The following is a 26845-nucleotide window of genomic DNA, read 5'->3' as shown; positions in this document are numbered from 1 at the left end:
AATCATAAACCCATTTAATTGAAGCCCCAATAATTCTACCATTTACTGCTGTTTATTATTCATCTGACTAAACAATTTAAATCTTTTACAGAAAATGTCTCACTTCTTCACTGAAAAATGAGGTGGATAGGGTTAGAAAGAGAGAGATGACTGGTTTGTGTGTGACTCTTGACACTTTAGCTGTGTGTGGGTTCATGTGTGTGGGATGTTGAAGCATGTGTGGGTGATTCTGGTGAACAGCCTAACTGTTGCACTGAAATTACTCCATTTGAGACCTGATCTGATCCTGCTGCCCTAAAAATGTAGAGCTTTGACTCATTTATCAGTTTTGAGCGGCAGCTTGATAGGCTGTGCTATGTCGGTCTTGATGTCATTTGTATTTAAATAGCGCTTTATGCAATCACATTTTTTGGGGGGAGAAATCTTTACAGAAAATCATGCATTTATATCTTACAGCCCTTAGTGAGCAAGTCCGAGGCGACTGTACCAAGGGAAAAAAAACTCCATGAGATGTTTAGGCAGTGAGGGGAAAGAACCTGTGGGAGAACGCATTACAGAGAATTCATGCTCCTCATGTGGGTTTTTTGAGAAAAGCAAACACTGAGCTCTCTCTTCACCTCATTTCATTGTTCATTGTTGAAGAAAGCTGAACTTTGATGTCTCTGTGTTTGTGACTTGCATGATTTTTAAGGGGTTTTCCATCATCACACAGCATCAGACTCAGTACAGGAGCCAGTCTACAGCAGGATGTGTGTGAAGTGGCTCAACATATCTCTCCCAAAGATTCAGAGAACTTAAAATGGGTTTTACACTGTTTCTTTATAAATCAGCTCTCACTGATTTATTGCAGTAGCTATGTCATGTTTTTCTACATAATTATATTATTACATAAACTTTCCTTCTGATCCAATGTGGTTTTTAGAGAGCGTTGACCCAGTATGAGCAGATTTTTGTTTTTTTAAACGGAAATAAGTAATTCCCATAAATCTACATGTTTGTCTCTATTGTCTCAGTTATTTTAATTAATATAGAAAACTAGTTTTAAGCACCATATTATACACGTAGCATTTTATTATAAATAAGTTGAGTTTTATTAAATAGCCTAATCTTAGTGGACTTTGATGGAAGCTTTGAGGTTTATGTGTTAAATTAATAATTGGATATAGAGTAATATACTGTTGATTCTGTCTAGGGTCCTTTTTTCACCTAATCTTTTATCATGTCACCCCTGTTAGTTTGTAATATTGGCACTATGACATTTTCAGAACATTTCAAGATGTTTGGCTCAACAAAAAAACAACAACAACAAAAGAAGTGTTTTTGTCTTGTCCTCAGTGCCTGACGACCTCACGCCTGAGGAGCAGAAAGAGCTGGAAAACATCCGCCGGCGAAAGCAGGAGCTGCTGGATGACATTCAGGTAATGAAGAACTGCGCTCCAAATGTTTTAGCTGCAAGTGCTTGTTGTTTTCAAAGTGATGTTTGTGTTTCCTTCTTACTGAAGCATTGCATGTTTCAGAGACTGTGAGTTTCCTCTGCATCTGTCCTGCACTTAGTTTAGCTCAATATCTTCTGATCTTGGTTTAAAGGTTTATTTACACATCACAGATTTGCTGAAGCAAGCAATGCCTTGTTAGCATCTAAATTGATAACAGAATGGCATTGAAAGACATTAAATAAACGCCAATATTATGGTATTTCGCAATTCAAAATTCTTCAAAAAATTGGTGTCCCATATTTTACTCCGTTTTATCTTTGAAAGCGTTCCTTTAAAATTCACATATTGCATTAAAGTTGCTTGAATAAAAAAAAAATATTATTTCATCGTGCATCATAGATGGCATTAAAGGACTTAGGGAATCTAAAAATAGATGTGGTATAAAAGTAATGGTGATGTAGAATCTGACCAGTAAGTCACTAACTATGAGCACAGTTTGAGAGGAAATGACTCAAGCTGACAGGAACAGGGTGGAAATGTTTAGGAAAGGACACTCATGCATGGGCTGATCACTCACTGCTATGACACAATCAAATAGATTCAGTCTGTTTAGACACTGACCTCCACTATATTACATACTCACTTAAAATTCCTTCAGTTTTCCATGGGATTGTATCATTTTCGGCAGCCCATCCTGGTCAAATTGGAAACCCGTTTCCGCCACTGAATTTTTTTTTTTTTTTTTACGAAAACCTTCCTGCCCTATCTAAACCAAATTCCTACATGTCAAAGGGATACTCCACCCCAAAATGACAGTTTTGTCATTAATTACACAGCCCCATGGCGTTCCAAACCCGTAAAAGCTTCATTCATCTTCGGAACCCAATTTAAGATATTTTGGCTGAAAACCAGGAGCTTGTGTCTGTCCCATTGACTGCCAAGTAAATTACACTGCCAAGGTTCAACAACTATGAAAGACATCATCAGAAGACTCCATCTGCCATAAAAACAGCTTTTTCCTTACTAGTGATTGTTTTAGAAGTACTGTATGATCAGACAAGATCAAACACTTGAGCGAATTTCACCATCCAGTTGGCTGTTAAACAGGAAAAAATAATATAGGGAGGGAAAACACTTCATTGTGTGACCTCAGGACCAGTCTGGCTCCAGACCGTCACTAAACTCTTGGCCCTGTATCCTAACTCCATTAATCTATGGTAAAATAATCCAATTCTGATGTCTCTAGTCTTTACTCTGGGGCCATTCTCCAATTGTCCTCCTTTAATGGCGTTTATGTCAAACCGAGCAGTCTATAGCAAACGATTCATCCGCTGGAATGAGATTTGAGCTGTTAATGTCAGGCCTCATTGAGGTGGGACAGGACCCATGCAGAGACTGCCACAGTACTCTCCTCTAGAAGATCGTCCGCAATGACATGTGCTCCAGATAAGTGTATGTTTAAACAATGAGGTAGGAGAAGCCTACTTTGGCTGATTGTGCTGTTTTATGCTGAATTTAACTTTCGGCGAAGACAGAAATATTTCCTTTTTAGGACACTGTGTTTCAGGATTACTGTAATTTGGGTGTTTCACTCACCACACAACTCCAATCACAATGTGCATGTCTGTTTGTTTCATTTCTCATATTTATTGACGTCTGTAGTGTGGTGTCATTATCTCATGTCCTCTCACCACAGCGTCTGAAAGATGAGATCGCCGAAGTGACCAGTGAGATCGAGAACCTGGGTTCCACAGAGGAGAGGTGAGTTTCTGTCTCCTGTACACACTTCATTTCCACTTTGAGAGTCATGCGTGAGCTCAATCTGACTAGCATCTTAACATCTAACTACACGATCTACTATTCTATAAAATGAGGCGCTGTAGAGAATTTCCAGAGAACTGATTGAAGTGGAACTGATTCTAAATAAGAACCCAATTTCAATTCTAAATCCCATTTTGATTCCGCAAGACTTCTCCATTCTCTGCAGTACTGGTTTGACTTTTGGATCCATTACGGACAATGTCTGCATTAAATTGACATATAATCATGAAGCAGACACTTTTATCCAAATGAGGGCTATGGAAGCATTAAAACCAACAAAAGAGCAACACGTGTTGTGACAAGTCCTGGATATTCTAACACTGTAGACATAGCAAGGTTTTTTTTTTTTTTTAATATTTTTTTAATAAATAAAAAGAATAAAAAGAGATAGAATAGATAGAACTGTTGTTAGAGAGTCAAGTTATTATTTATTTTATAATGGTTAAAAAGAAAGTAAGTCGAAAAAATTTAATAAGTAGAAAAAGGATAGAGAATGCTAGTGTAATTTTTTCTTTTTTATCAATAAAAAGAAAACGAGTAGATAGAAACGAGAGTTCTAGTGTCAGAGGGTCAAGTTTAGATGGGAGTGTATATCAAATAAACCTTATGACATAACAAAAGCATTAACCTCAGGAATTTCCACATAAAAATCATTATTGTCCCTGCAGGAAAAATATGCAGAGGAACAAACAAGTGGCAATGGGCCGCAAGAAATTCAACATGGACCCCAAAAAGGTGATTAAGCAGACTATTAAAGCATATTCACTGCATGAATTCGGTCTTATTTTAGAGGCTAAACACCTTGAGTATATGTGTGTTTGTAGGGGATCCAGTTCCTCATTGAAAACGACCTTCTGAAGAACACCAGTGAAGACATCGCACGCTTCCTCTACAAGGGTGAAGGTCTTAACAAGACCGCAATAGGAGACTACCTGGGAGAGAGGTGAGTGTGTGGTTATTATGCATGGCCATTGGGTTCACACTGAGGCCTTCTAGATAGAAAATACAAAGACAGAAACCAGTAGTTAAAGTGATAGTATTATTATTGTATTATAACAACAAGTGCAATTTGGAATAATGCTGCATATTTTGTTTCACTGAAATGCACGTTTGACCAATGCAAGTAATTTTTTTTTAGGGATTAGGCTTCTAAGAAGTACAAGTAGCTGCAATCTTTCCATCTTTGTTTCTTTAAGATGCTGACATAAGTGAAATTTCACTGGCTAAAATGTCCATTGTGTCCGCTGTCAGTAGTGTAGTAATGCACACAAAGCTCTGTTCAGACACAAGTCAGCTTCATCCCAAACAGCATTCTGTTGGTCATGATGAAAAATCTGTGTGGGGAAATGTTTTCTCCCTACGCAAAATTACTAATAGACAGATTCCTATTGAAATGCAATGCAAAATTTAGCTGTTCAGTGGTAAGTGTCTCAGAAGAGATGTCATTCCTTCGGGTTGGTGTTGCGTGTTTGCATTCTGTCATTAAATGCTAGCTAAATAAAATTTGAATCAATAAAATTTATATTACCCATTGTTAGCGCTGGGCTATATGGCCAAAAAAATATCACAATAACATTTTTCATATCAGTCGATATCGATAATTATCGTGATACATTATCTACAAATTATCGTGACTTTTTATCTCACAATTCGAGTTCATATCTCGCAGTTCTGACTATATGACACTCTGTTGTGAGTTATAAAGTCAAAATCGTGAGATATTAAGTTGCAATTCTGACTTTTTTCTCTATGAATTACGAATTATAAAGTCAGAATTTGGAGATATCACAATTTATGAGTGAAAAAGCTCATAACTGTGACTTTATATCTCGCAATTTTGATTTTGCAATTTGCAATTACCTTGTTTTATCTTTTATTTAGTAGGGGAAACGGGTTTCAATAGATTTCATCTGAATGAGAGATGTAGAAACCAGTTAATTGTGTTTTTAACATATCTCAAAAGAGAAACAGTTTTGTGTTCCCTGGCTTTGATGGGGCAATGTCAATTTCCATTCATTAACAAAAAAAGTTACATCTGTAAATATTGTATCTGCTCTACTTTCATTCAAATTAACCATTGGTCATCTATAGTATCACACAATTAGATCATGAGAACCAAAGGTAAAACCATACACAGCACCTCACTACCATAGTAAAGTGTAACTATTATGGTTTCTGGTAACTGGTAGTTAATTCTAAATACATTTAGTGTAAATACAAATGCACAAATGCTATAGCTTTATAACAACCATTACTCCTTTAATACATTTAATACATGTCTACTTTAATCAAACTCCATATGGTTATTGCGTATTTTTGCCACAGTACCTTGGTGCAGTTAGTTTTACTACAGTAAATCCATGGAAAAGCCTTCTAATGGGATTGTTCGGGCACAGTGTTTCTTGTGTTTGTTAGTGCGGTTGAGATCATCAACACCTATTCATCTGGCTGTGAACTAAATCACCAAGACATTTGCGTTTCTCTGGATCTCACAGTGCTGGTCACGAATAAACGCTTCTGCTGTTGAGAGGAGCTGATCATTGAAAAATATTGTTTGTTTATTGCAGTGTTGTGTTAGAAACAGCAAAATGCATATTGCAGAATCATTTTGACTTTAAAACTTGTAAGTAGAATTTGATTGGTTCTACACCTTTAAATGCACTAAGTAGTTTAGCCTAATATCTGCCAACTGGTCTTTGTGCTAAATTCTCTGCTCTGCTTTATAAATCTCATCTGCATCTGTCTTTGCCCTTTTATCCTGGCTCTCATTACTCTCTTCATTTTTAAGGGATGTTGACTCAAACTGGACTAAATGTGTTATTCTAGTCCACTGGGCAGCACCTAGTCACTTTGGTTACATCTGTAAAATAACCCTTCTCTCTCTCTCTCTCTCTCTCTCTCTCTCTCCCTCATCTTGGATTTCATTCCCTCCACTTCCTTGTTTTCTCTTCTGCTTCAGTCTGGGTGTGGTCAGGAACCCAAGAGCACTGCTCTGTAAGGGGACGGCAGATGAGATTGTGTCTCTGCTTTGGTAGCGAGGGGGTCCGCAGTGCTTTGTTTCATGAGTGCACGGTCACCAGATCACTGGGGAAGGGTGTAGAGAGGACACGATCGCCATCAGCCCCTTGAGGGATATCACATCCTCCGCTCGTAGAGGTTAAATGACAAGGTTTTGAAAAATGGTGCAGTGCTGAATGATCTCACATCCACTTAGTCTCGAATAACTCTTGTGCAAGAGACTGAACGGTGAATTCGGAGCCACAGATCATTTCATTTTAAAGCATAAAACCAATTGGCCTAGCCTCAAAGCATGTGAAAGAGCAGCCAGCACGTTATTCAAAATATCTCCTTTTGTATTGCATTAAATAAAGTAAGTCATGGAGGTTTTGAACTGTTGTTTAAAGGGATAGTTCACCCAAAAATGGAAATTCTGTCCTTTATTTGTCCTCATTACAAACCCGTAAAACCTCTGTTTATTTCTGAAAAACAAATGAAGATGTATATGAAACCTGACTGATTTCTATCGCTTCACTGGAAGTCAGTTACACTAAAAAGCTTCAAAAAGTTCATAAGGACATTTTTAAAAGTAACCCATATGAATCAAGCAGTGCAATGCAAATATCTTGAAAAGAGAATAATAATCTTAAATTGTCAATCATTTAGAAATATTTATGGTCACTTTGTATTTTAAGGTCCGATTCTTGGTATTAACAATCCATTGACTATGACTTTTGCCTAAAAAAACTCATAATTTGCTGTTTATTCATAGTTAGCGAGGTAGTTGTTAAGTTTAGGTGTGATGAAGGATTAGGGATGTAGACTATGATCATGCAGAATGTTCTTTATTATTAAGTACTAATAAACAGCCAATATGTTAAGGATAAGCAACTAGTTAATAGTGAGAATTGTTCCCTATAGAGAAGTGTTACCGTATTTATCAATGCTCATACACAGAGCACATAAATATATGGTAAACTTAAGAATGGGTCTGAAGCGACATGAGTTTGGGCTTTTTTTTTTCAGCTGGAGTAAGTGTGATAAATAAGTTGCTTTGGATGAAAGCTAAATGTTATTTACTACTTGCTCTCATATTCGAATTGTTCAACAGGGATGACCTCAATCTCCAAGTCCTTCATGCTTTTGTGGAGCTGCATGAGTTCACAGATTTGAACCTGGTTCAGGCTCTCAGGTAAAACTGACTGCAGTAGCTGTCGTTTGAAATATTTAATACATCTGGAAAAAATGCTAGCATATGATTTCTGTAATTACTGTATGTAGTTTAAACTCATCGGTCAGTGGATTGATCTCGACACATCTCACTGTTTTAAACCTCGTTATGATGTTTGCTGCTCCACACAGGCAGTTTCTCTGGAGCTTCAGGCTTCCTGGTGAGGCCCAGAAGATCGACCGAATGATGGAGGCGTTTGCGTCCCGCTACTGCCAGTGCAACCCCGGCGTCTTTCAGTCCACAGGTGGGGCCCTTTCAGTTTAGTCTGTGTTTAGAGCATTATTTCACAGTAATGCTCACAAATTGAGAGCTTGAGGTGTTGAATTCTACAAATGCATTCTTCTCCAAATAAATGCCATTTACCAGTAGTAGTCTATATTTCCAACAGAAAAGGAAACTCCTTTATGTTGTAAATGCTAGTAATATTGTGAAATCCCTCACACATATATTTACAGCCCAGTTCTCTCATTGGTCTCTTTGCTGTAAATGTATAGAGATGTTTATGTCTTGATCGCCCTCAGTAACTTTTCAATCATGCTACTCATTAGCATTCATGCTAGTTACAGTATAAGCGTGGAATAGTTAAATAGCTTCATATTCAGTGCTGGAAAATACTATCAGATGCTGAATGTTTGGTTTTTTTTTCGCAGACACATGCTACATTTTGTCGTTCGCCATCATCATGTTAAACACCAGTCTTCACAACCCAAATGTGAAGGACAAGCCCTCAGTGGAGCGTTTCATCTCCATGAACAGAGGCATTAATGATGGAGGAGACCTGCCAGAAGATCTGCTCAGGGTCCGTCTCCACATAATTATATTGTTGTAGGCTTCTCTCCGAGTGACGTTCATTTCATATTTAGCTTTGACTCCTGCAGAATCTGTATGACAGCATCAAGAACGAGCCCTTCAAAATCCCTGAGGATGACGGCAATGACTTGACGCACACTTTCTTCAACCCGGACCGAGAGGGCTGGCTGCTCAAACTGGGTGAGTGGGTCTGGAGTCCAGATATGTATTGATTTTTGTGATCCTAGTGCAAGATATATTTAGCTTTGAATAAGAGATGTCCTGCTCAGACACATGGACTGAGTGTGAGATTTACACACACTTCCTGAAAGCACATCCATGCATCAGATTATCACATCCTTTTACAATTAGACCTACTTCAGTTGGATGTTAGAAAGCAGAGTCCTGTCTTGAAAGGTGCAAGAGAAACTGCTCCTTCAGATGGGCAGCGTGCATATGTAATGTTTTAGAAAACTATTTATAATCTAATAACCTGATTGAATCATAATTGTAAATTAGTTACCCTTTGCTAATCAGCAGTCTTTCCATAAACAGTTTTTGGTTATAAGAAAAGACAACTGGTTGTTATTTGAATGAATTATGCTCATTAAAGGTGCATCCATTAATATAACACACCTATGAGTGCACCTTATATATGTATTTAATATTCATGATATGTATATTATATATAATGTGTATTAATGATTAAACAAAAGAAGACTAGGAGAAATTCACTCACTGCTCTTGACTGTATATTTATCATAGATTTAATAAGAATAAATGTATATTTAAGTAATGTAGAAAAGACTGTTTTAAAAACAACAACAACATTTGATTACTTTAATCCTTTTTCGGTTTATTTTCCTGAAACCGCACCTAGAGACATTTTCCCTCTTTGTGGATGTGGAAAGGAAAGCTGTGTTAAATTGTGTGAATTATTATTATCATTTGTACATGTATCCCCTGTTTTATGTTGGACTGGTTTTCCGTAATTTACATCAGCAAGAAATGCACAAGTTCTTCTTTTGATCAGAGAGGCAGCGTGTGGGGAGTATGATTTCCGATTTAATTTAATTTTTTTGTTTCCTTTTCTTCCTCGTTTGTTTGTTTGTTCCCATGATTTTGGCTGTTGTCTTTCCCTCAGGAGGTATGTACACCTGTTCTTCCCAAACAATCGCTCATCTCTCCGCTCTCAGGTGCTTTTGGTGGTCAGCCTTGCTTCCTGTCCCCTCTTTCTGTTATTAGCCACCATAGGTTTATTTTTGTTCCCATGGGGTTCGTCTTTCTATGAGTTGACTCTAGTTTTTACATGTTCCTTCATTTGTTTGTCTGTCTGATCGCTCGTTTTATTCATCGAATCAGCGAGTCGTGTCTGCGTGGTGGCGGGTGCTTGGTTCTTGATTTTGTGACCACCAGCGTATTGAAGAGCACCTCTCTCTGTTTGCTGTGGTGTTCGAAATGTTCTCTCTCTCTCTGTGTCATTTCCACTTTGGGAGCTGCAGTATTTTCTGCTTCCTCTCAGTCTGAACAGAGCCCAACAAACACTGATGAAAGCAGCAACTAAAGCAGATTAAAGGCATAGTTCACCCAAAAATGAAAATTCTGTCATCGTTTCCTCGCCCATATGTAGTCCCAAGCTCATATGAGGAGTACAGCATCCGTCCCCATTCAGAGTTGGTAGACTGATAATTCAGAAGGCAATCTAATTAGAGGTTTTGGCATATCGTCTCTTTTGTGGTCGCTTTCCTGTGTATCAGTTTAGTGTATTAGATCCGTGCATCGTGTCTTAAAGTGACAGCAGCCCAACACACCTGCTACTGTCTAATGATAAAGAAACCACAGAAGACAAGGAGAAATTCACTCACTGCTCTTGACTGAATAATATTTATAGATTTAATAAGAATCAATGGATATTTAAGTAATGTAGAAAAGACTATGCTTTGAAAGCAGACATTTGATTACTTTTTTACGTTATATTTCCTATTTTTGATAGATGGACCTGAAAAAGGTAGACTAGTCTAAAATTGGTTTTCTTTGTTCATGTTTTCTTACTGACAGTAATGTCTTTAGTAAGATTTTACTTGCATCATTTAGACTATTATCAGTTTTTGCAGTGAGTTGTCGAGTATTGTGAAATTCGTCATTGTCATAACCTTGTTTAGGCAAAAAAAAAAAAAAACTATTTTTGGGATATATTTTGTCATCATGAAATAAAGTAGTTCATATCGTGATGTAAGAATCTTGGAATCTTGGACATTCTTCTAAACATCCTCTTTTACGTTCTGTTGAAGAAGAACTCGTATGGGTTAGAGACAAAATGATGACAGAATGTTTTATTTCTCTCTGAACTGTTCCTTCTTAAATGAAATTCAGTCATATCACAGGACGTGGTGTTTGATCTGATCAGACTGAGTCAGAAAACTGCATCTGGACCAAAGACTGCTGTTCTTCATGCTGTATGTAAAGTATAGGTGTGTGTGTGTGTGTGTGTGCTGCTGGACTGCAGTGCTGAGGAAATTGTGTGTGTGTGTGTGTGTTTGGTCAGATCGGACTCACCACTAAGGATGCTGGGTGAGGGTGGGTTTCATGAATCAGACATCACTGAATCCAAAATAAAACCATATCTGAAGTGTTCTGGTTCTGATCAGCACATACCTATGATACTTATTTCTAAAAGAAATGTACAGATTGAGCCGTTTGTTGTGACATCAGAGCTCTGAACGCCCATCCATCCATCACCCAGCCTCCTCTGCAGCCCAGCACGGCCTCTTCACGCCCCCCTCCACAAATCTCTGAGAGACATTTCTGGACGGGCGCACCTGGTGATCATTAATCTCAGCCGATAACTCAATCAGCCAATCAGCTTGCTCAGAAACTTCTCACCTGTCTGTTTGGTTTGTCGCTCACTCCAGGATTCACATACTACAGCAGGAGGATCTTTTCCTGTTCAGCAGAAATGTCTGAAATGCTTTCGGGTGATTGACATGCCCTGCTTGTGTGCAGTGCTGTGTTACATAGAAAACTCATTTATTTTTTGACAGTTTTTATGTTTTCAGTCTGCTTCAGTCTTCAGTGTCCCATGATCCTTCAGAAAAACAGCATTGTATTCTGATTTGTTGCTCCGTTATTATTGATTATTATTGCTGCTAATATTAAATTGTAATATTTCACAATGATCCTGTATTTTTATTTATTTTTTAAGTCAAATGAATGCAGTCTTGTTGAGCATGAGACTTCTTTTAAAACCATTAAAAACGTAATTAAGTTTTGACTTGTAACACAATATAATAATTTAAACCTACAAGCCTTTATCTGTTTGAAGAACTTAAGAAATGTGTTCATACTTTATAGCAGAGTTTTATTTTCATAAAATAAATAAATAAAACTCTTAGGACAGTATTTGTAGCATGATGTCAGATGTTGAGTAACAGTAAAACGGGAGTGTTTTTATATTCATGATTATTTCAAATATATATATATATATATATACTGCCTTCAACTTCAACTACCCTGATGCACAGTGAAAGTGGTTTTGGTTTCTTCAGTTTGATGTCAGTGATCAGGTTTCCCTGCAGAGGAAACCAGGGTGGCACAGGGGTCAGAGGTCATCCTCGGTGTTTACCTTGCAGTCCCTATAGAGAGGGACATGGGAGGTTAACTGGGAGGTTAATGGTGTTATATATTCATCAAATAGGGTGCTGCGGTGATGTATTTTTGTAGGCCAGCCCAGTGGTTTGGATCATCCTGGTTGACTTGACAAACACCTTATTATGGCTTTTGGGTTATTGTAGAAAATAAGCTCTGTGACCAGCAAAAGTTTATGATTCTTATACTTTTTGCTCATTGATCATAATCTTCACAAATGAACAACATTTCAAAGCTTAAATACAATTGGCATAAGCATAAAAGCCTAGCGTAAGCTATAGGCACAGAAAAACTGTTTTCATGGGTCCATTACTGAAATATTTTATGACTTCAAATAAAATGTAAAAATATCTTAACTCACAGACCTTATTTGATATCATTACTGGGTTTTGTTCTACAAAAATGTCATTCCTGCTGCAATCTTGACTCTTATTCTGGTCTTTATTCTTTTTTTATTTATTTATTTTTTTACTGTAAAAAAAATAAACATCAGCTGGTTTCAGATATTATCATTCAAGTCTACATTTAATGAATATTTAGACATTTTCGCCACTTATATTAGTAAGAATATACAGAATAATATTGAGATGATTGTAGAAGACAAGTTGAAGAAAGGACAACCTCTCTGTATGTCTGGAAAGCGAACATCAGCTGGTTATAGAGAGTATTGCTCCGTTTAAACACATCTTACCTTTGGCTGCTAGGAGGTAAACTATGGAAGCCCGTTTGTGCCACTAAATAAAATATGAAAGGCAATTGCGACTTTATATCTCACAATTGACTTTTTTGTGAGTTCATATCTTACAATTCTTGAGGAATAGAAAGCCAGAATTTGTGAGATATAAACAATATCAATTGTGAGAAAATAACTGAGAATTGTGACTTTATAACTCTTAATTGCGAGCTCATATCTCGCAAATTCTGACTATAACTCGCAATTGTGTGTTATATAGTCAGAATTGCACGATAAGAACTCGCAATTGCAAAAAAAAAAAAAAAAAAATTAAGAATTGTGAGCTTATATCTTGCAATTCTGACTATATAACACAATTTTGACGTTATAACTCACAATTGCAAGTTTATATCTCTCAATTCTGGCTTTACAACTCACAATTTTAACTTTATAATTTACAATTTTGAATTTAAAGTCCAAATTGCGAGAAATAAAATCGCAATTCAAAAAAAAAAAAAAAAAAATCAGAAGTGTGAGATAAAAAGATGCAATTACCTTGTTTTATTTGTTGTTGAGCGTTGTAAACGTGCTTCCATAGTGAGCAGTATTGCAGAGTGTGGTTAAGAGGAATGTCAGCTGTGAAGCTGGATTGATGGAGTGTGTTGGAGCATGCTGTGGTGCTGCTGAGGAATGCTGTCATGGAGTCAGTGTAGAAGAGCTCTCATCGTCTGTTCATCTGTCTGTCTGCTCTTCTGCTGCTCAAGTCTTCAGCTGCTCGGATCTGCCAGCTCATGCTCTCAAACTAACATTCCTCTTCTGATCCTCAGGAGGACGTGTCAAAACCTGGAAAAGACGGTGGTTCATTCTCACAGATAACTGCCTTTACTACTTTGAGTACACTACTGTAAGTACTGGAGAAACATCACGGCATGCTGCAGGGCGGGATCTAGGCCTTTTTCTGTGTTTGTCTAACAAAATGTCGTATGACAATGTTATTTTATTTTTGGATGGTTTTCGCATATTTATTTATCATGTTAATTTTGGTCCATGTCTAACACGCTATGCATTTCTTACTTCTCATCTAATTTATGCAAACTGAGCTATATGCTATAAAGTAATTATAGACTGTAACTGATTATTAGTCTGTAGTCTAGTCTGTTGACACTTTCCATTAACAGCTTGATTTTCAGTAAAATAAGATTATAAGTAGTAAACTTTTGTTGATTTGAATGGATTTTTCATTTGTATGTGGCCTTATATAGATTGTAACATTAAAAAGCATTTTTATCAGCTTTTTTTCTTTATATAATTTGTTAAACTAGAGACTGTACATCATAATGCTTCTCAGTCACTGTAAAGTGTATGGCCTCATTTGAAGCCTATCATAATACATTTGATTCGAGGACGCAATAGTTGCGATGGAAACTCATTTGACTCTGTTCATGAAGGATAAAGAACCACGAGGCATCATCCCCCTGGAAAACCTCAGCATCCGTGAAGTGGAGGACAAGAAGCCGGTAAGTGTTGAAACCGCAGAGACAGGGCTTTTCCTGATTATCCGGGCACAGTTAACACGGATCTGTGATTGTGTGCTTCTCAGAACTGCTTTGAGCTCTTCATCCCTGACAATAAGGACCAGGTGATCAAGGCCTGCAAGACGGAGGCGGACGGACGGGTGGTTGAAGGAAACCACACCTTCTACCGCATCTCTGCTCCCACCATCGAGGAGAAGGACGAATGGATGAACAGCATAAAGTGAGTGCTACTCCTCCAAATACAGATGTGTGTGTTTGATTAAAGGGATATTCTGCTTTAAATTCTGCTTATTTATGGTATTGTTTTTTTTTTTCTCTTGCTTTCTTCTGACTTGATGAAATAAGTCAATATTTAATGTACATTTCAGTTGAAAAATGTAGATTTATACACAGAAAGTGCAGATAGCCTGGTTGGGATAGACACTTTTTGACGAGATTAACCCGAGTTCGAATCCCCCTTTTGTCACTCTTCTCCCATAATTCTCTCTCTTTTCCATCACATATCAGAACTGGAAAGGCATTTGTGTTCAAGGAAATATTTGAAAAGTGGAAATTAAGTGCCTCGTGGTTGTTTAATAATGAAGTCGGATAGTGTTCGGTGTAGGGAAGTCTTTATTGTCCCAATAAGGCAGTAATCCATTTAATATAAAAAAAAATATATATATATATATATATATATATATATATATATATATATATATATATACGTGACCCTGGACCACAGAACCAGTCTTAAATCGCTGGGGTACATTTTTAGCACTTCCAAATTATAGATTTTTATTTCATGCCAAAAAATCATTGTGTTCCATTAAGAAGATATTTTGGAAATTTCCTACCATAAATAAAACATATATTAATTTTTGATTAGTAATATGCATCGCTAAGAACTTCATTTGGACAACTTTAAAGGCAATTTTCTCTGTATTTTTAATTATTATTTTTTTTCCACCCTCAGATTTCAGATTGAATAGTTGTATCTCATCCAAATATTGTCCGATCCTTACAAACCACACATCAAAGCCTCTTTATTCAGCTTTCAAGTGATGTTTTAATCTCAATTTTTGTGGTCCAGGGTTACATATAATTATGTTTCAATTGCATGCCATTTTATAAAGTACTACCATTCTGAGCTGCAAATATGTGCTGGTTTTGCACTATAAATAGCATCTGATTCCTCCTGGTCTCTAGGGCGGCCATCAGTAGAGATCCCTTCTACGAGATGCTGGCAGCGAGGAAGAAGAAGGTCTCCTCTATGAAGAGACACTAGAGCTGCTCAGGACGCTGTCGGTACAGATTCAGGGCTGCTGGGACAACCAAACCAGACTGGAGCAGCGAGGGCAAACCTTGCTAGACTTTGCACCTCTTTTTAAAAGTCTTCTTGCTCAGCTCAAGTACGCGCGTGTGTGTGTGTGTGTGTGTGTGTGTGTGTGTGTGTGTGTGTTGGAAGGAAGTCAGTGCTTTTTTACTTGCTGCTGCTGCTGCTTCCTTGAAACCCCCAAAGAGAACATTTTTCCTCACGCTTAACCAAAACACGCTCTTCCTCGCTCTGTCCTCTCTCTGTACCTCTCGTCTCTTGCACACACACACACACACACACACGCACACTCTTGCATCTTCTGAAATCAGCAGGTCTGACAGAATGTGGAAAACCAAACGGACGCTCCTACACGCATCGGAAAAAGGAAGATTTCCTTCATGCTGATCATATGTACAGGCTATTTTCTTCTTGCACAAGCATTTTAGTCCTCAGAGGTTTATTTGAGTGTATAATTGTAAAAAAAAAACACATTTTCCAAGAGACTTCTATCATTTGCAAGGGAATTCCAAGTTTGTAGGGAGATTGGGATATCACCCGAGATTTGTTAACAGATTGATTTGGAAACGTCTCTTTATTTTTGCAGCGTGTCGTTCTGCACACGTAAGCTGAAAGACTGGATGGTGGCCAGCTGAGGATTATGGGATATCATGCATTGGTACTACCTCTCAGACAGACAGGACGGTTATTAGCAGATGGGTTTTAGTTTGCGTGAGGTCATCATCGAGTGTGTGGACCTTCAAGTAAAACGCTTTTAATAAAATGAATAAATGTGCCTACACACGTCAGAAGTCCTCCGGATGCTCCAGTGCCTGCTCGCGTTTCTCCTTCCTTTCCCGGGTTTCCATCGGTCTTGCAGTTATTCTTCAAGCAACATGTTAAATCTAAGCAGTATTGGTTTAATTTATCAAAGATGTACATACTTTAGTGTATAGAGAATATCGGTTTGCATTTGATAAGTGTGTGTACTGTATGTAGCAGTATTGTACTAGTCGAGTGCCATTTTCTTCCTTTTTTTTATGTTCTGGAGGTCGATACCAATGTAGTGGTAGCCAGATCAAGCTGAAATAAAGACATTATAGCAGCTGTGGTTGTGTCTTGTGTTTTGACTTGAGAACGGCTGTTTGTATCTCACCAGAATGAGTGGCCAAAGCTAAAAACACACAAGAAGAAAAGAAAGAGAGGAATAAATACAATCCATATACAATGTCTGATGAATACCAGCAGATGGCAGCATGACGACACTTTTGCTACATTTCCTGCTAATTCAGAGTTAAAAAGATGTGGCTCTGTGTAAACACATCCTTTGTTTAGTTGAAATGGAAATATATTCTGCAATAATTCACTTTGCATGGAAGTCCATTGGGCATTGTAGCAGGTTAAATATTAAAATGCATATATTTATTAGCTCTTCGATCACTTAGAATCTGCTATAGAGTTGGTTAATTGTGTAAAAAATGTTCCCTAAACATTAGAGGTGTTAATGTGTAATTAATTGCATACTAACAACATCCGGGAAACATTATGCTTATTTTCCATCATGTACATTTTGAAAAGTTCACTAGCATACCAGAAAATCATGTGTAAAGAACTGAAACACCTCCTGTATTTATGATGTGTAACTGAAACATTATAGTCATCTCAGCAAGGAACCACTTCTATCTCAAACAACACGTTTTGTGTGGACGAACAGGCCTCAATTCTGCTTCAAAACCCTCCAGATGTCCTGCAAAACTGTTTGATGCAGAGGATGGATTATTTTCATTGGTAAATCATGTCACAGATGTGTTTACGGAGAATAAATGCAATCACACCGCTGCATGAGGAATAACAGCAAACGCTGGGTAGTGATACATTAACCAAAAAATATCAAACTTCATATGAAAAAAAAAAAAAACACAAGATCTTGGGGAAGGGTTGCTGTAACACATTTATTTGTCCTCTATTACTTTCTTACCGCATCACTATCTAAACAATTGTAACACGCTTTACAGAAAACTGTCATATATATATTTAAAGACTTTTATAGACTCCTTATCAGTACTCCAAGCGTTGACATTTCCTCATGACACCCTTTTATTGTAAATCTGCACACTCTTGTCTCCAGAGGAACAGAGGGGTGTTTGATGTGCTTTATAGAAATTTGACATTTTTCAGAAACAGAAAGAATACAGAACAGCTCTGTCTCTCTCTCTCTCTCTGTGTGTGTGTGTGTGTTGTTTTGCTAAATTTACTCTTTGTTGTCAACGGAGCACAGTGTGTCTTCAGTAAAAGGCTTTTTATTTTCTATAAACCCGACAAACGATGTGCTAGAACAGTTTGGTTGTGTAACTGTATCTGCCGTTCAGTATTCAGTGTTGTAGTGTCAGGAAGCATCTGTGCGGCACACTGACCTCCGGAGAAATAAAGACACAAGAACTGTTTAACTGCAACAAAACTGTGATTCTCCTGCAGTGAAGATGCGATGATCACTACGACAGAAATGTGTAGCAGGTGTTTCCTCCGAGAAGCCAAGGAAAGCTGTGCTGTCAAGAAAGAAATGAATCATATGAAATATGAGCTGAAATAATGTGTAATGTCTTTATTTAAATGGTGCTGTTATTGGCTGATCGCGCCGGTTTATCTTATTTATTGGTTTATCTAAGCAGCAGTGCACTTCCAGACTGCAGCAAAGTCAGATTGTGCAGAGGACTCATCTGCTCCCTGTGCTCAAACTCTACTGTGTCAGTTAACAGACAGCGTCACTAATGGAGGGTGGTTATAACAAGGACATGCGGTATATCCTGCCCACTTTAAGACACACCACTGCTCCCCCAGCTCAGGGTGAGGGTTCCCTTGTTCAGCAATGGGAAGCTGAACCGCAGCCAACACATCTTATTTTATGCCAGCATACTGGAAATGCCGAGCGGTCAATGCCTGCTTGGCAAACTAGCATGAGTTTCATCTCTCATGCTGGAGTGGGGACAGATCAGCTCGTGGGATCTCTTTTCCCCTCTCCTAAATAGATCCATGTGTGAACTCACAGGATGCCAATTAAGTACAGCCTGTTTCCCAGAAGAGAGGAGCTCGTCCCGCTCTCGCTCGCACACACTCCTGCCCGATGCAGCAGCGCTGGATCACACACATACCAGCACAGCCTGCATGCTGTCGAGCTGTTATTGTAGGTTGAAATCACAAGAGAGCAGTGTTTCATTCAACACTGGAGGCTTTGTGGGAATAACAATGAGAGGGAGATTCTTGGAATCCCGTTGCAAATCCAAGAGTGAGTTCAGAGGGAGAGCTAGCAGTTAGCATTCCCAAACAAAATATAAATATATGCCATGTCAACAAGACATTTTAATATTTTTTGGGGTTAACCAGGCAAACCTTGACCACCGGCTTCACAGAAGGAAAAGGTTTAATGTTAAAGTTCTTCAGCATCTTTTTTCCTTATTGCAGCCCCAGGTTATTTTAAACACACCTGTACTTTGTTTTTATTTTTATGATAAGAAATGACTCGACGGTAAAAATGATTGACCTACATTAACTATGGCTTAAATACACTTAACCTACAAACCTACATATAACCGCAAGTTAATGGAGAACTGTAAAAACCAATAAATCCAACATATAATATATCACTATATTACCGTAGACAACTGAGCAAAATGTTTGATGACTTTTGGAAAGTCAATAAAAAATACAACACTGTAAAAACTGTTTTTTTAAACAAAAGTCAAAACTCCTGTTATAATGTAGATTTCTGAGGGTGCAATCTTGTCATAAATTAATCTATTACTTTTCCTACATCATTTTTAACAAAAAACAAGTCAAGTCAAGTAACCTTTATTTATATAGCACTTTAAACTAAATACATTGCGTCAAAGCAACTGAACAACATTCATTAGTAAAACAGTGTCTCAATAATGCAGAATGACAGTTAAAGACAGTTCATCATTGAATTCAGTGATGTCATCTCTGTTCAGTTTAAATAGTGTCTGTGCATCACCAAAAACATTGGTAAAATAAACATTTGGGAGTCTTAGACCTTTCCAACAATATATAGTTTGTCAAGATTAGATTAGATTTAATTGCAATATAGTGAAGTAAATGTAGGCGCCTGTATACGGGACAGGGTGACAGTTAAAGGGTTAAAATTCAACATTAGAATTAGTAACGTAAATAAAAATAAAAAAAGTTCATGTTCATTCAATAAAGTGTTCATGCTTGACTTAAAATTCGTGATCACTTAAAGATCCAACAAAAAAGTTGTTAAAAAACTGAAATATTCCTTTAAGACTTAAACTGAGCTACTACCTTTCCTCTCAGCTCTGTCTGCAACCGGCTGAACAGATTGTTTTCAGTTGGCATTGTTGGAACAGATTGTTCTTTCTCTAGAAACCGTGTGACTGAGAGGCTTGGCGTGCTTCCTGTTGGCCGGAACTCTCTTTCAGATGAAGGGATCAATGAGGAAGTGGCATGAGACAACAGGCCTCAGCCTGCTTCAGCTCTCTGGTATTTGGGATCAAAAGATATTCATAAGAATCAAGGAGCTGCGCTTGTACTTAAGGTGCACAGAGAGGCAGGGGAATCTGTTCCCCGTGAGCACAGGCTGAAGAGGGCAACTGTTAAATGTCTTCTTGTTGAACACTGCTCTACTGTTGTCCCTGGGCTGAAAAAAAGAGGCATGGAGACAGCAGCCAGAAACCATGAAATGAGAAGAAGATCAGAGAGAGAGAGAGAGAGAGTCCAGGCAGGGAACAGTCGCTCCTCTGAGAAGCAGCAGAGAGTTTCGGACCACCATGGTCTGCCATAAACCGAGTGAACTGCCACGCGTCTACTCTCTGTCTCATTCAAAAGCTCCTCACAATTGGGTGTTTGGCATTAGCATGTTGCTAAGCTAACTATATAGCAAACTGAGGCAGTATGATTGTTTATTACTGCGCAGCTCTCTATGTGAAGTTAGATGTATATGTATGTAGGTGTATTGTAGTTATAGAAGTACACACACACACAGACACAGACACACACACACACACACACACACATACACACACACGTTTGTTTTTGTGTAACGTGTGTTCATCCCATAGGTGTAATGGTTTTTATACTGTACAAACTGTATATTCTATGGCCCTACACCAACCTTACACCTAACCCTAACCCTCACAGGAACTTTGTGCATTTTTACTTTCTCAAAAAAACTCATTCTTTATGATTTATAAGCGTTTTGAAAAATGGGGACATGGGTTATGTGCTCATAAGTCACCCTCTCCTCGTAATACCTGTGTCATACCATCTCATTATACAGAGTTGTGTCCTGATATCTCACAAAAACATGCCCACACACACACACACACACACACAGGTTTTTATACTGTACAAACTGTATTTTCTATCCCCTAACCCAACATCTAAACCCCTCACACAAAACTCTCAGATTTAAAAATAACACCAACAAAAACCTCAGTTCTGTATGATTTATAAGCTGTTTTTTTTTTTCTCATGGGGAACAAAAACTATCCCCACAAGGTCGAAATTTACTGGTATTACTATCCTTGTCGAGACATTTTGTCCCCATAATGTAGGGAATAACAGGACCACACACACACACACACACACACACACACACATGCAGTCAATACATTAAATTAGGTTAAAGCCATTATATACACAAATTTTTAATGTTTTATAGTACATACACAATGTTTAATATTTAATTTATATATATATATATATATATATATATATATATATATATATATATATATATATATATATATATATAAGAGATCATCTTATGATTTGACATGTCCTCTTCAATGTTTATGGTTTATGTACATTAATGTATTTACAATGAGCCTGGGTTGACAGAAGGGGTTATTTCAACTTGACAGAAATACCACTCTCGGCATACTATTAAGCATAAATTATTATTGCTGATATTTTCCTTTATTTTCTTTTTTCTATACTAGACTTTAAAATAACAATATGTTAATATGTTTGTTAATAATTTGATAAACAAATTTCTTAAATTTAAAACATTCTTTTTTCCAAAGGAAACCCACTTCCTCTTTTTCCAAAAGGAAATGAGGAAAATAATAAAGTGTTGTCTACACTGTACTTCCTGACAGTAAAGACCAGCATTAGCATGTCCAAACATTACTGTACATGGATTAACACATAGTGTGGATTCATCACACACTTACTGGAGCTCTTGTGTAAGTGTGCTTTCTTTCCCAGCCCAGGCTTTTGCCACAGTCTTCTTTTACATCCATAACCCTGCACGTCTGAAGCATCCTCAGAAATCACATGGCTTTAATGAACCAGCCACTTTTCTTTTAAAATAAAGCTCACGTCCTCACCACCATATCATAGCAAAGGTTTTCCCCCGATGTGAATCATGATGAAACACAGATGGCATACAGGAAACATCGCTACGATCTTATCAAGATGCATTTCAAGTTCCCTTGTATTAGATTTTACTAATCTTGATCCTAAGGCTAAGCTTCTGATGATAATACACAATGTGCACTAGGCTCGTGAGAGCAGTCATTGCTGGGAATTCTTATCCCTACACTTCTAAAACAAGGAAATTAGTGACTTTATTTGATCCATGTTACAGTACATATGCCATGACATCACATACCGTTTCCTTAAATGTTATATTCACTTTGTGTATCTTTGAATATGGAAACAGCTTCCCAAAATGTGATTACAGAGTACACAAAGATGGGAAGAGGAGTGAACGACTGCAGTATTCCCGAAGGAAGTAAACCAGAGACACTGCAGCTTGATTGTAGAAACATTGAAACATTGCTTTACTCTGCTTTGAAATAATTTAATGGATAGTTTACAAATTGCACAGCAATAACACCTCCATGTGGTTGTGAAACTGCAGATGGGGAAACCTGGAAGCAGAACAGAAAATACAGAAGATTTCCAGAATTCAGTTTGATGAATCAGAAAGAGGATATTTATTCCTTAACGCGAAATTCCTAGTAATGACCCAACCATTTCACGCAAATCCAGCAGATGTGTCATTCCAACCTGTTATTCAACTCCTTTATTCGGCAGTTGTCTGAGTGTTTTTACAAGATGAACTAATTAAAGGGACAGCCCTCTAAGGCCTTGTTTAAATATAATAAAAACTCTTCCTGGATCTTATATCGATTATCAGCATTACGTGTTTGCTCTGAGCAAATGCTATCTGGCAAGTGCACTGACATTATTGACATATATTAAGGAGTTAGTCACTTGTTCTGCGCTGAGCTGCCATACACATGTGTCAACAGAGGACACAGCCAAGCAAAACAGATAGTTTGTTGAAGGCATTTGTATGTGCATGGTTATCAGGAAAACTAAAACCCGGAAAACCTCTTACGGAGATGATACAGCTGATAACGATAATGTGTTTCTGTTGTATTCAGCAATGCTGTTAGATAAGAACAGAGAAATCCTTTTTTCATTGCTTTTCACGGGAAACTGTTTGCTTGAGAAAGCTGGGGGAAAGTCCAGGCAAGTTTTCGATGGAAAGCTGACCAGAAGTCAGTATCACAACCCGGCTCTATTCTGTCCTGTTTCTAACAAGCCCAGATGACCGTTTCTGTTCCTTTTTCTCAGCCAGTCAGACTACCCGTATTTTCATGATAATTTAGCTTACATTTCTGCCTGAAGACATCATGACAAACAAAGTCAGCATTTTCACTCAAATAACCTTCACGGATCACATGCCATTCCATATCGCTTTCTCTCGACTAATGACTTTATAAAACAGATTAGTCAAGATGACTTATTTTATTATTTTTGGGGGTAATGAATACTTATATGAAAATCCTATCAATTTATTTTTGGGAATTATTTAAATAAATTTTCTTGAAAAATACAATGGATTTAATACAACAGAAACTGATCTTTCAAAAATCAAAAATCTCATTTTTTTGTATTTATTTATTTATTTATTTTAAATTGATACAAATTATGCACAGAAGCAGACTGCATAAGCACATATGTGTACTGTTGTATATAGGTCATAATATACACCTCTTGTATACACATATACAAGTCTTCTGATTCTTGCTTATTCCTGTTTTTATATTTCCTGTTTAATTTTTACTTCAATATTATGCAAGTAGCCAGTGATCCTGGAAACCACAACAAATTCCCTGTGTTTGAGCACACTTTGCAAATAAAGCTCACCCTAAATCAGATTTTAACGTCTGTGCGGTTTAAAATACACAGTTTTCATTTGAACTGATGCTGGTTTATAAATAAAATTAAATACTTCGTACTACTTCTGTTGCTCGGTTTACTGTTAAAACTGCTAATAAAAGTTTAGCATACATTAGCCAGTAGCATTGTCGCCTTCTAGTGGAGTGATCTGTGTATTATTATAAAGTCTGATCAGTCGTGTCAGAGCTGACGAGTCGAGTTTTATTCAGATTAGTCATGTTTCTGGGTACAAACTTGTCAAATACCATACGCCTGGTTTAAACTATATCAGTTAAACAGACGACAGTTGCTAGGCGCTGATATCTGCTCAACAACAATAGGGAGGTGTGTTAGGGAATACGTTTACAGTAAGGCGGTGATCTGGAAGAGCAGCGAGGGGGAGGGGAGAGCATTGGGTGTACCAGGAATAGTATTACTGACAACCTACCCTTACTGGAACCCTAGAGAGGGCGGAGCTAAACTAGAACACGACTGGGACGCCGCTACAAATAACAGAGGACTGCAGCACGAGCGAGTCAAGGAACACTAACTCCTCTCAACAGCACAGCCAGAGTACAGACTTACTACTTCGGATTTGTACAAAAACTACTCTTCTGCCAAAAGAGACTCAAAGGTAAGAGAGACTTTCAGAAAGCTTTTGATCATTTCAATACAATTAGAGTACTTATAAAGTGCTTTAGCTTGTCTTTAAGATCATTATTGATAGCCTTTATATATATATATAAGGAGTAAGAACAAGTTATGCCAACAAATCATACTTTAAATTCTTAAAATGTGAATGAAATGCTAGAATAAGGAATCTTCAGCCTACTACATCAGTCTGCATAGATTAGATAGAAAAGCTTCTGCTTAATAACTGGCTTTTTTTTAAGCCTCTATACTTTAAACCACACGCACATTTTCTGTGGTGCTAATCTAAGATCTTGTTTCTCTGTAGGCTCCTGTTGCCAGCTTTAAGAGGCTCACAGTTTCCTCGTAATCACCCGAGCTGCACACTGCACGGTTTTCCCGGCAGCTCAAGGTCCGCGCGTAGAGCCATGGTAACCCACAGCAAGTTCGACAACGCAATGAGCAGCAGCCTGTTTGACGCCAACATGCGGCTGCCGTCTCACCGTTACAAAACCTTCAGCTCAAAGCTACAGTACCAGATGGTGCAGCACGCCATCAGGATGCTCCAGGAGAGCGGCTTCTACTGGGGCTCCATCAGCGGCAAAGAGGCCAACCACTTGTTGAACTCGGAGCCTAGCGGGACCTTTCTGGTCCGAGACAGCTCAGACAACCGGCACTTCTTCACGCTCAGCGTCAAGACCGAGTCGGGCACCAAGAACCTGCGGGTGCAGTGCGACAACAAGTCTTTCTTCCTTCAGACGGACTCCAAGAGCTTGCACTCCGTGCCCCGCTTCGACTGCATGCTGAAGCTCGTCCACCACTACATGCCCTCTTCCAGAAGCCCTCTGTCCATCGGGAACTCTAGGAATGCTTACTACATCTACACAGGGGGCGAGAAGATCCCCCTGGAGCTGTTGAGACCCCTTCCTTGCACAATGTCCTCCTTACAGCACCTATGCAGGAAGACCGTCAATGGACATATAGACGTTTCAAGCAAAAGAGAGCAGCTGCCTCAACAGCTGAAAGACTTCTTACAAGAGTATGACGCTCCTATTTAAAGAGGATATAGCTTGATGGGCTTTAAAGTTCACACGCTTTTTTGGAGCTTGTTGCACCAAGAAGTATTGAGCTGTTCATGAGTACATGGAGTTAGCCGTGTGTGGTCATGAGTAGCATCACTGATGCATTCTTATGTGACTGAAATTGAAGCACCGTTCTTGCCGTAACAGTCTCAGTGAATGGAGGGTCTGTGCTGTTTTCTGTACCAGTGCCAGTATCGTAACCCACTCTGTGGGAACCAATCACTGCCTCTGTACTGCCCCGAATCTGTGAGCGCCGCCAAGCAGAGAGACAGCAAGCCATTTAACAGAAATCAGCCGCCGCCTTCTTCCAAGTAAATATTTGTGCCTTTCACGGGAAGAAGGAAGAAGTGAGTAACAGCATTGTGAAATGTCGTTGAGAAATGCCTTCTGGAGTCCTCAGTCACGCCAAGGACTGGACACAGATTACAGTGGACACATGTGGACATTCTGCTTGTACTTGAAAAAGAGACACTTTGGAACAAAATGTCTGTGTTTTTTAGATGTGTTTGGTGGTTCGCAGATTAAACCAGACTGCTTGTTATTGAATGTATTAACACACATGTGTGTTTGGTGTCTACAGATCACCCATGTTTCACCTTGTCACACATGACACTGTTTACATTTATGAAGATACATTTAGATTTTGTAAAGACATCTCAGCCATGTTTTGATGTTACATATTTATATTTATATACATATATGCACAAAAAGACATTTCAATAATTTATTAAAGAGCACTATTTTTGTAAAAACGAACTCCTTGTCTTGGGTTTTTCATTTCTCAAGTGTTTTACCTCTGTAAATGTCTGAAATAGTCCAAAATGTGTATGAATCAGAGTTGCCGGCGCCTGTGATTCAGATTCCCGGAGCGCCTCGCCTGGAAGGGTTCAAGTTGATTCAGAGACATTGACTTTAGTGAGCGGGAATGATCCTCCCCTCGCTCTCTGACCAGGCTCTTCCAGTACGACTCTGACTGATATGAGGAAGCTCAGGATTACGGTTAGTTTTTAAGAGAACAGCCTTGGATGACTAAAGTGAGTTAATATCTCACAGCATGACATGCAGGAATGGATGCATGAGACAAGAACAATATATGGTCAGATTCTGTTCACATTTTAAGCCCAGAAAGTTTACAAAACATATTTAATATAGTACTTCTAGACAAAGTCTCAAACACAGCTATGAGTCCTTCATTATTACCACTTTTAAAACTATGATAACTCAAATGGAAGTCTGTTTTCTTAATCAAGTTCATTAGCTGCACACTTGTAGACTGCTTTTCCTTCACATTTCTAAAAAATAAAATAAAAAATCGAATAAATACTAAATAATTTGAATTAAAATAATTTTTTTAAAGCCATTAATTTACAAAGACAGATTATGTTAAATGGAAATTCATTGAAACGGAAGCCATCAAACACATTAAAGTAGTAAATGTTCAGTCATTTGACTGGTGTGTAAGAGTAGCAACAGCTGATCTCTCTCTCTTTTTAAACGAGTG

At 38.1% G+C, this 26845-nt stretch overlaps 2 protein-coding genes and 1 long non-coding RNA gene across 6 annotated transcripts in view; 2 read left to right on the top strand and 1 right to left on the bottom strand.

Moving 5' to 3' along the window:
• The window catches only part of LOC127944370 (cytohesin-1-like), a 57490-nt gene extending 40962 nt beyond the window's left edge, over positions 1-16528 (top strand). For 2 of the 4 annotated variants that reach the window (XM_052540257.1, XM_052540267.1), the window contains exons 2-13: positions 1336-1418; positions 3133-3197; positions 3926-3992; positions 4082-4200; positions 7366-7446; positions 7617-7729; positions 8136-8284; positions 8364-8475; positions 13420-13496; positions 14041-14109; positions 14193-14347; positions 15316-16528. In XM_052540257.1, coding sequence (XP_052396217.1) covers positions 1336-1418; positions 3133-3197; positions 3926-3992; positions 4082-4200; positions 7366-7446; positions 7617-7729; positions 8136-8284; positions 8364-8475; positions 13420-13496; positions 14041-14109; positions 14193-14347; positions 15316-15394 — 1169 coding nt within the window. In that variant the 3' untranslated portion in view covers positions 15395-16528. Of the gene's footprint in view, positions 1-1335; positions 1419-3132; positions 3198-3925; positions 3993-4081; positions 4201-7365; positions 7447-7616; positions 7730-8135; positions 8285-8363; positions 8477-9418; positions 9422-13417; positions 13497-14040; positions 14110-14192; positions 14348-15315 lie in introns of all 4 variants that reach the window. The other 2 variants (XM_052540263.1, XM_052540274.1) reach the window with 2 other exon arrangements.
• Positions 1-26845, bottom strand: part of LOC127944497 (uncharacterized) — a 145244-nt gene that overhangs the window by 35580 nt on the left and 82819 nt on the right. The window lies entirely within an intron of this gene.
• LOC127944451 (suppressor of cytokine signaling 3) lies at positions 24106-26100 on the top strand. Its single transcript, XM_052540370.1, has 2 exons — positions 24106-24266; positions 24591-26100. Exon 2 carries the CDS (start codon positions 24691-24693, stop codon positions 25318-25320), a length of 630 nt encoding a protein of 209 aa, XP_052396330.1. The 5' UTR covers positions 24106-24266; positions 24591-24690; the 3' UTR covers positions 25321-26100.

This window comes from Carassius gibelio, chromosome A3 (genome assembly GCF_023724105.1).
Source record: "Carassius gibelio isolate Cgi1373 ecotype wild population from Czech Republic chromosome A3, carGib1.2-hapl.c, whole genome shotgun sequence".
In the NCBI taxonomy this organism is placed as follows: Eukaryota; Metazoa; Chordata; class Actinopteri; order Cypriniformes; family Cyprinidae; genus Carassius; species Carassius gibelio.
Note: the sequence above shows the minus strand (reverse complement) of the source record. Positions and strands in the feature narration are given on the sequence as shown.

What these genes read in the sequence shown, in the direction of transcription:
- LOC127944451 (XM_052540370.1), top strand. Translation starts at nt 24,691, where the DNA reads ATGGTAACCCACAGCAAGTTCGACAACGCAATGAGCAGCAGCCTGTTT.